This window comes from Adelges cooleyi, unplaced genomic scaffold (genome assembly GCF_023614345.1).
Source record: "Adelges cooleyi isolate 19-005CV unplaced genomic scaffold, UGA_ACOO_1.1 ACOO_flye_CR_arks_rails_tigmint_CR_PRNA_79, whole genome shotgun sequence".
In the NCBI taxonomy this organism is placed as follows: domain Eukaryota; kingdom Metazoa; phylum Arthropoda; class Insecta; order Hemiptera; family Adelgidae; genus Adelges; species Adelges cooleyi.
Window position 1 is genome coordinate 16,987 of NW_026096502.1, and position 10,027 is coordinate 27,013.

Sequence of the window (10,027 nt, forward strand, 5' to 3'; positions counted from 1 at the left end):
CATCCCCTATCTCCTACCCCCATCTCATACCCCTATTTTCAACCCACTATCACTCACCCCTATCCCTACCCATATCTCTCACCCCTTTCCACTCATCCTATCTCCCACCCCTATCTTGTAACGCTTTTTTTCGTTATACATTTTTCGGTTAAGTGCCAGAGCTAATGAAAATTTTAGGCAGTTAAATCAATTTTGTAGTACATTTGTTTAGTTAACATATTACACTTTTTACGAGACAACCAAAATTCAAAACTATTTGTTGTAGTATTGCACTAATTTGAACTTTTTAAATAGTTATAACTTTTGAACCGTGGAGAATAATTACTTATTTTTAACATTTGTATTTTTAAAATACTAAATGTTAACAGAATATATCCAGTTTAACATTTCCAATATAACTAATTTGCATATAAGAAAAGGTATTTTGAGTATAAAATGTATAACAAAAAAACCATTTTTGCTCTCAAATTATAATTTTTATTACAATACTACGATTGGATTACACTATTAACTAAATATACAATTATTATTACACAAAGTATTCACTAAGGCTACACTAATACAATGCGATTACGGTAATGTTGCGCATTATATAACTTGTTTACAGCGAACAGTTTCTTTAAGCGACCTGACCCCTGTTGCAGAGGGTATCACACAAGATACAACCTGATCGTCTTTAACGGATTCCACAAGAAACGTGTCTGAACCAATCCACGGCACGATAAACTTCACCTTGTAATCATTTTCCGTCTCGCCTTGCTTCCTCAGGTATATATAACCATCCACACCAGTCGGTGAATTAGCACGGCCGCACGCCCGAATGGTCAGCGGATTATCATTTGAGATTTTCAATCCATTTGGAGATGTTATCTCATTACAATCTCCATCGGCCCATTTTCCATAGTTTAAAAATGAGTCACGTACTTCCAAATAACTGTCGTTGTAGTTGTACTGTACCGTAAATGTCACTTTTTGTTTTTCTGCACGCATTGTATCATTATTTGGATCAGAATTAAAACTTACAGCCCGAGTGTCGCCGGATTGCGTATCCACGTTCACGTTCACGGTTATGATTGCGGACCAAACGCTGGTTACAGCGAGAAACACAAAAATTAATCGGTACATGATTGCAAAATTGCGTTATAAAATGTACAAGCAACGAGTCAGTATTGTTTGTAATTTGTAGTTGTACTGAATGTATGACTACTGAACCCACGGTATATATACCACGGAATTGCCTGTTTGGCAGTAATCGATTTTAAACTGGACCAAGTATTATAAACAACTAAATATTCCGACCTTCGAACACAAAGGGCAAATAGTACAACGTGTGATAGATAATATGTTAAGTTTATTGCTACCCTGGTCAAATTATCGTCTCTAACGCAGGGTTATCAACTCGACAGCTCAGATTTGGTGCTTTACAATCAAACGAACCAAATGATTGCCTATATGATTCAACATGACGTTGTTAACACACCTTTGATAGCAAGACATTTCTGAGCGATAAACATATAGATGTAATTGGCGGTTTTTTAAGAATAATTGTAGGTCTAGCTCTAGCTACCGAATTTACGTTATTTTTAACGATACCATTGAAACTTGCTGGATTGGTCATTGTTGCATTTAAAATTAAGAATATCAGACTATTTATTTTAACATAGTTTGACTCCATAACTATTAAGATACATGTATTACTATACTATGCGTATATATTTTATTTTCAAGAACTATTTAATGTTTTTTTTATAAAAACTATACATAAAACTTTTATAAATATGTAACTCAACCTGTTATCTTTACTTTACTTTAATCAAAAACCGTCGATATTCAATATATAAAATGTCACCGAAAAGTGATGAAAAAAAAAATGGTGAACTTTTTTTATACTTTTATGGGATTTTCAAAAAAAAATTATATGCTTAATTATTTTTTAAACGTCGAAATGTCTAGTTTAAAAAAAAAACATTTATTCACAGTCTCATGTTCATCATTGGCAAAATATTTTACAGCGTGTTGCTCTCGTATACTTTCAAGTAATGTCGGTATAACATCAAGTTGAAGACGGTTATCTTGTTATTTTTTAAACATACACAATCGAAATATTGTACTCAAAATTGACACATCAATAGTTTTCAGATGAGGCAATCCATTGTACAACTAAACCTGCACATTTTTATATAATTTCAAATAATTAAATTCATATATTTAGTAATCATCTATTTTATTAACGCTGAATAAGTTAAAAAAAAATAATCTATTTTACTTAATGACTATATCTATTTTAATAATTAATTTTTTTTTCTCCACTTTTATAACTCATATACGATTTATTTTTGTACAAAAACGTATGTTTCTACTTCAAATTATTTATTATAACACAGAGATAATAGCTGGTAGGCAGCCGGATAGGTCATAGATTCCAAGTGGGATGTGGGGTTCACTGTCTAGCTATCTGTCAGATCAGAAACGACGTACTAAAAAAGTGAGTGTACGGTACTTCTTGCTTAAAGATTAAAATACAATTTTTTAAATTTTAAACTGAAAAGAATAGTCTAGAAGTTAGACGATTACGGGTTATCAAGTGTCCGGTGTTGCTTACTTTATGGGTTGAAAACAGATAAAAATGCTAGAGGTCAGTTGGCTAAATATCTGTTATGGTGTACGTATGTAAAACAAAAGTTGTTCAAACGTAGATAACTGTATGTTATATGTCTAGATATTGGTTGAATTAAAATACTTATTTGTTCAGAAATCACCGTCTATGCCAGTATCTGATAATGTACGTTTAGAACTTAACCATCAGAGGTACACGTGGCGTGGAGTATTAAAGGTAGATACTTGAAGTCTGACATCTGATGGTTATTAGAAGTTTAAAATTGTGAAAGAATGATATGTTTGTGTCCTGTGAGGGTTACTTAGGAACTCAAGGGTACAAAACATGAATGCAATGTCTAGAGGTCAATCGGTATATATTAAATAGGGAAACAATTGAAGAGTGATGGATAAATAGGTAAAAATAATTTGTAGAAAATATGTTTGATTATTCGGCGATCCAAAATCTAAATATACAAATTATTTGTTAAAAGTTAAATGATTTTGAGTAGTATTTAAAAACTAACTATCCACATCCATATAATAATAAGTACCTAAACTGGAATTTACCCATACTTATATTTCATATTATTTTAATACTAAAATAGTAGTGATAAACTATATAATCGAGATTAAAAATATTAATAATATATTATATTATACATATATATTAGTAACATTATTCTATATTATTTATTATAATTTTGGGTTTATAGGCTTCTAAGTTTATGCTGCAATCATATAAAGTACCTAGGTTGTTTCAACAAAAACTTCTATAATCGACAGTTGAACTAATTTCAGTTGTATCTACAAATATGAAAAAATCGAAGATCCAACTGCCTACTTTTGTATACCACAGTCGATCTAATTGTTATGTTTTCACTAAAAATAACGTTAATTCGGTAGCTAGAACTACACACTTTTTGTGTACGACGGCTGACCGAGATTGTAGGTTCATCGCTATAATAACATGCATTCGTTGAGTCCATCTATACACTTCATTCATACGACGGTCGATTCAATTTCTACATATTTTTCTAATCTGAAAATGACAAAAGTTTGTTTACTTAAATTTTTTAATTTTTTGCCATTTGAGTATTAATTATAAAAAATGTGTCAACATTTTTACATTTTTTGAACATCGGTAGAAACTATTTAATAAATGATGATGGCCGATTGTAAAAACAAATGTGAACACAAAGACACGGTTTGTTTAACAATAATTATGCATATTAATTTGTTTAATTAGCCCATAATGGTTTTTATACCAAGTTCATCTTTAATTTGTACAATAACCGGTTACATGATAGTTTTCGATAACGTTTTATATATCTAATATTGACGGTTTTCCATTCGGTAAACTGTAATGTTAGCAGGTTGAGTTACATATTTTTAAAGTTGCTGAACATCGAGTATTAACTTTTTTTTATAGAAGAACATGAAATAGTTCTCAAAAAAAAAAAAAAAAATACGCATAGCATAGTAATACACGTATCCTAATAGTTAAGGGGTCAAACTATGTAAAGTCAATAGTTTCTACGTTTTCGCTAAAATAATGTAAATTCGGTAGCAAGAGCTACGCACTTCTCGTATACGACGGCTGACCGAATTTGTACGTTTATCAGTAAAATAACGTTTTATTATGTATATTATGTGTTCTAATAGTTATCGGGTCAAACCACGTTAAAATCAATAGTCTGAGATTCTTAATTTTGATATGCAACAATCGAGCAAGTCTCAACGTTTTCGCTAAAAATAACGTAAATTCGGTATCAAAAGCTACCTACACAATTTTCTTATAAAACCGCCGATTCAATGTAAATGTTTATCGCTGAGAAATTTCTTGTCTATCAAAGGCCTAATAACAACGTCATGTTGAATCGTATAGGCAATCATTTGGTACGTTTGTTTGTGAAGCACCGTATCTGAGCTGTCGAGTTGATAATCCTGTGTTGAAGGCGATAATTTGGCCAAAGGGAGCAACACATTTAACATATTACCTATCATATTTTGTACCGTTTGCCCTCTTGCGTCCGAAGTTCAGAATTATTTAGTTGTTAATAATACTTTGTCCGTAATAAAATACAAAATCGATTACCGCAAAACGGGCAGTTCCGTGTTATATATACGGTTAATTCCGTAGTCATACATTCAGTATAACTACAAATTACCAACAGTGCCATCTCGTTGCACGTGCAATTTATAACGCAATTTCGCAATCATGTACCGATTAATTTTTATGTTTCTCGCTGTAACCAGCGTTCGGTCCACACTAGTAACCGTAAACGTGGATACGTCGTCCGACAAAATTCAGTTCGATAAATGCTCCATCGTCTGCGGTCCCCTGTGTTCTGTTATATGTTCGCGTCTGCCAATAAGTCTACCTACAGCTCTCTGCAAAAGTGTTTGCAAGCCACTGTGCGAAAAATCGTGTCAGTCGGTAAGTGGTTAATTGCAACTGCAGTTATCAGACTATGCAGTTTCCGTTTCACCTGATTTACACAGCATGGTGAATTTATTCCTTGTTATTTTCACTTTTTTCTCAGGATCCGAAAATAGCAATTACGATAACGTACAATCATAACGACACTTATGTGGAAGTACGTGATTCGGATTTAGACTCGGGAAAATGGACCAAAGATGATTGTAAAAAGACATCGTCTCCGGATGGTTTGAAAATCACAAAAGATAATCCGGTGACCATTCGAGCGTGTGGCAAGGATCTATCGACGAAGGGTGTCAAAGGTTATTTTTACCTGGCGCTCAATAACGAGACGGAAAATGATTACAAGGTGACATTTAGCGTGCCGTCGATGATAACCGGTAAAACAATTTTTCATTTGGATCCCCTTAAAAACGATGGGCCTATAAGTTGTGAGCCAGACGTGCAAGGCTCAAGTTCGATTCCATCGTCCATCCGCTGTTTTAGAGTAATATGATAACGTGCAACACTACCGTTATCGCATTGTATTTTCGGGCATTGTTGTAGTCTCAGTGAATATGTTTTGTAATAAAAATTGTATAATATATGCCATTAGTGTAGTGTTATTTTTTTGTAACAATAACAATTATAATTCCAAAGCTAAACATTTTTATTATTCAAAAACATTCTGTACTAGAAATACACTTTCTAAGTTCAAACTGTATGCAAATTGTTTTCAATGTCTAAATTTTAATCTTATGTTGTTTGCGCATGTGCACCGTCTACGTATGAAATTTAAATTGGAACTCCTATACTTTTCGGGATATTCTGTTGAAGTTGAATATTTTGAAAACCAAAATGTTAAAAACCAGTTTTTATACTCAACAGCTGTTTAAAAGTTATAGCTATTGCAAGTTCAAATTAGTGCACTATTATAAAGCATTTATAGGTATGTTAAAACAAATAATTTGTAGTTCAAACTGTATGCTAACTTTAAAACTCTTATTCCGGATTTAAAAAAAAAAAACGTTATTTAAGCCACATAAAAATCTTATAAATATTATTATAATATAGTGCTGTGTGATTTTGTATTTTATACCGGACAAAGTATTATAAACAACTAAATAATTTTGCACTTTAGACACAAGAGGGCAAACGGTAAAGTTTATTAGTAAGAGCAGCGTTTATTGCTACCCTGGCAAAATTCACATACAGATATGGTGTTTCACAAACAAACGTACCAAATGATTGCCTACACTATTCAACATGACGTTGTTATTAGGCCCGTGATAGACAAGAAATTTCTTAGCGATAAATATATACATTGAATCGGCGGTTTTATAAGAAAATTGTGTAGGTAGCTTTTGATACCGAATTTACGTTATTTTTAGCGAAAACGTTAAAACTTGCTCGATTGTTGAGTACAAAATTAAAAATCTCAGATTATTGATTTTAACACAGTTTGACCCCATAACTTTTAGAATACGTATTATACATAATATAACTAAGCACTATTTGAAACTCGAGTGGCGAAAAATAAAAAAGTTTAAGTTTTCAAATTTTTGTCATTTTAGATTAGAAAGTGTAGAAAATGAATCGCCGTCGTATACATAGCATATTATGTATAGATCGACTCACCCAATTCATGTTATTGTAGCGATAAACCTACAATTTAGGTTAACTTTTTAAATTGAGAATAATATACTAAAAATGTTGACTGGTCGATAACCAGGATCGGATATCTATTTTTGAAGTAATTGAAGTTTTAAGTATAGAGCAGCAGGAAATATGGAGTGTAGTATTATTTTTATCTGCGCGCATTTCCAACCGCACTTTCCCTCTCATCCTAACTTTAAAACTCTTATTCCGGATTTAAGAAAAAAACGCTATTTAAACCACATACAAATCTTAAAAATATTATTATAATGTAAAGCTGTGTATCTAAATAAAATGTTTTGATGAAAATTTAAAGAAAAAATGCTTAATTTTGAGTATTAATTGCTACAAATCCTAAAGTTTTTATTTTACATTTCACCAAAAATATTTTAATTAAGTACACAGCTATTTCAACCCTGTTGTCAACTCGAGAGCTCAGATATTATGGTGCTTCATAATCAAACGTACCAAATGATTGCCTATAGTGCTCGACATTTTATTATTTTTACATTAAAAATGTAGAAATTTATTCGATCGTCAAAAGAAGTGTGTAGGTCGACTCACCGAATTCATGTTCACATAGCAATAAACATAATGATTTGGTCAGCCGTGCTATACAAAAATTGTGTAGCTCTAGCTACCGAATTACATTATTTTTAGCTAAAACTTTGAAATTAGATATGTCGTTCAAACCACCTAGATACTTTATGTTACTTCAGCGAGAACGTAGGAACTTGCCTGGATTATTGTTTATTTTGAGTACAATAATAACGATAGATACTACTAAATTTCAAACGAGGTAACCGGTTCGAAGAAGCAATTTTTTTTATAACAAAAGGTGTTCAAATTATTTTTGGGTTTCGTCACAAAAATATGAGAATTAAGCCAAAAAATGGTCGTATTTTGTTGAATTAAAATGTTTTTGTACAAACATTTAATTATGACGCCCCTTCTTCATAAAAACTTAATCATGTGTTTTGTTTAGCGTCGAGTGCTAAAATGTACGTATATAATACCGTAGATACAAATTTAATTATGAATCTACATACAATGGAAAATAAAACTATAAACATGTGACAGTAGGTATGACGTCATTTTCAGTAGTATTTTAATTAAAACCGTTTAATACGATAATTTAAATATTTTTATAAAATAACTTAAGCGATTACCGCAAATAACATACAAAATTTGCTTTGATGCAAATTCTCAACTATTACTATTTATTAGGAAGTATGTCGCAATATAAATATGTTGTTTATCTTTATCATAAAAATACTTAGTTAGTAAACAGGAAAATGGTAGACTGAACTGCACACATTTGTATACCACGGCCAATCAAATTTCTACGTTTTTGCTAAGAATAACATAAATTCAGTAGCTAGAGCTACTCACTTTTTGTACACAACGGCTGACTGAATTTGTACGTTTATCGCTATAATACATGAATTCAGTGATTCGATCTACACACGCTGAAAAATTCGGTAGGCTGAACTGCACACATTTGGATACCACTGCCAATCTAATTTATACGATTTCGCTACCATAACCATAAATTCGGTAGATAGAGCTACACACTTTTGTGTACGACGGCTGACTTTATATATTTATCGCTATAATACCATAAATTTGGTAAGTCGATCTATACACATTATGCATACGACGATCGAGTCAATTTCTACATTTTCTAATGTAAAAATAACAAAAAGTTGATTAGTCAAACATTTTTTTTTTCTGCCAATTTAGTTTCAATGTTGAAAAATCAGGCAAAATTGATACTTTTTTGTAATATCAGTAGAAACTATTTGAAGAATAATGATAGCCGTATTATGGTCACAAAGACAATTTTTGATTAGAAAATTATACCTTAACTATAACTAGAACACAAAATAATTAAGTATAATTATTATTCGTGCTCATAATGATATAAAAAAAGGTAATTTTTTATTTATACAATAATAAGCTGAATATTAATGCAATGAAGTTGCTATAATTTTTTTAATATTATTAATATCCTAATAGTAATGATGTACAACTATGGCCGATCTAATTTTTACGTTTTGCTAAAAATAACGTAAATTCAGTAGCTAGAGCTACACACTTTTTGTACACGACGGCTGACCGAATTTGTACGTTTATCGTTTATATTAACACGAATTCGGTGAGTCAATCTAGGTCAATCTGGTTGAGAATTTTCTTCATTTTTCAAAATAGAAATCACAATAAGTAGGTCACACATACTATCATTCTTTTTACTTTTTGCCCTCTTGTGTCTGAAGTTCAGAATTATTGTACAAAATGTAAAATCGATTATTGCGAAACTGGCAATTCCTTGGTATATATACGGTCAATCCAGTAGTCAAACATTCAGTACAACTACAAATTACACACAGTACTGACTCGTTGCTTTTACATTTTATAACGCAATTTCGCAATCATGTACCGATTAATTTTTGTGTTTCTCGCTGTAACCAGCGTTCGGTCCGCAATCATAACCTTGAACGTAAATACGCAATCCGGCGACAATCCGAATGTAATTTCTAATTCCGATCCAAATAATGTTATAATGTATGCAGAAGCCCAAAAAGCGGCATTTACGATTAAGTACAACTACGCCGACAGTCATTTGGAAGTACGTGACTCATTTTTAAGCTTTGGAAAATGGACCGATGGTAAATGTAATGAGTTAACGTCTCCAAATGGTTCGAAAATCTCAAAAGATAATCCGCTGACCGTTCGAGCGTGCGGCCGTGAACATTCGCCGTCGGGTGTCACTGGTTATTTATTCCTGAGGAAGCAAGGCGAGACGGAGAATGATTACAAGTTGACGTTTGATGTGCCGTGGGGAGCAGGTGCTAACAAGTTTGTGTTGACCGCCCTTAAAGATGAACCGACTGTATCTTGTGAGCTAGCCCCTGATAGTGGGTCAAGTATGGTTAATAAATCTATTCGCTGTTTTAGAGTTCTATAATGTGCGACATTACTGTAACCGCACTGTATTGGTGTAGTCTTGGTGAATACTTTGTGTAATAAAAATTGTATTTTTTGGCAATAATGTATTCTTAAGTGAACACTCTTTGTAATAAAAATTGTATATTTGGATATTAGTGTAGTCTTATCGTGCTGTAATAAAAATTATAATTTCAGAGCAAAATATAGATTGTTTTTTTTATTAACATTTCCATTAAATAAAATGTACTGCCTTAATTGTCGTTTGAAAATTTGTATGAAAAATCACTTATTGTATTATTTTCTGTTATACAACATACACACTAAAGATGGGTATCCAGCGATCTGGGTTTTAACAAAAAAGTGCTATTTATGCCACCTAAACATATTATTAGGTACAATGAATAG

At 31.9% G+C, this 10,027-nt stretch overlaps 2 protein-coding genes across 2 annotated transcripts; both read left to right on the plus strand.

The window, feature by feature from the left end:
• The first annotated feature begins 4,688 nt into the window (after positions 1–4,688).
• On the plus strand, positions 4,689–5,741 carry LOC126845459 (uncharacterized). Its single transcript, XM_050584109.1, has 2 exons — positions 4,689–5,035; positions 5,142–5,741. The coding sequence occupies exons 1-2, from the start codon at positions 4,817–4,819 to the stop codon at positions 5,532–5,534; spliced, it is 612 nt and encodes a 203-aa protein (XP_050440066.1). The 5' UTR covers positions 4,689–4,816; the 3' UTR covers positions 5,535–5,741.
• A 3,495-nt stretch (positions 5,742–9,236) lies between these two features.
• On the plus strand, positions 9,237–9,600 carry LOC126845457 (uncharacterized; the record flags this gene model as incomplete). The annotated part of the gene is made up of 1 exon (XM_050584108.1): positions 9,237–9,600. A coding segment is annotated over exon 1 (364 nt), but the record flags the coding sequence as incomplete, so codon positions are not given.
• Positions 9,601–10,027: the final 427 nt, after the last annotated feature.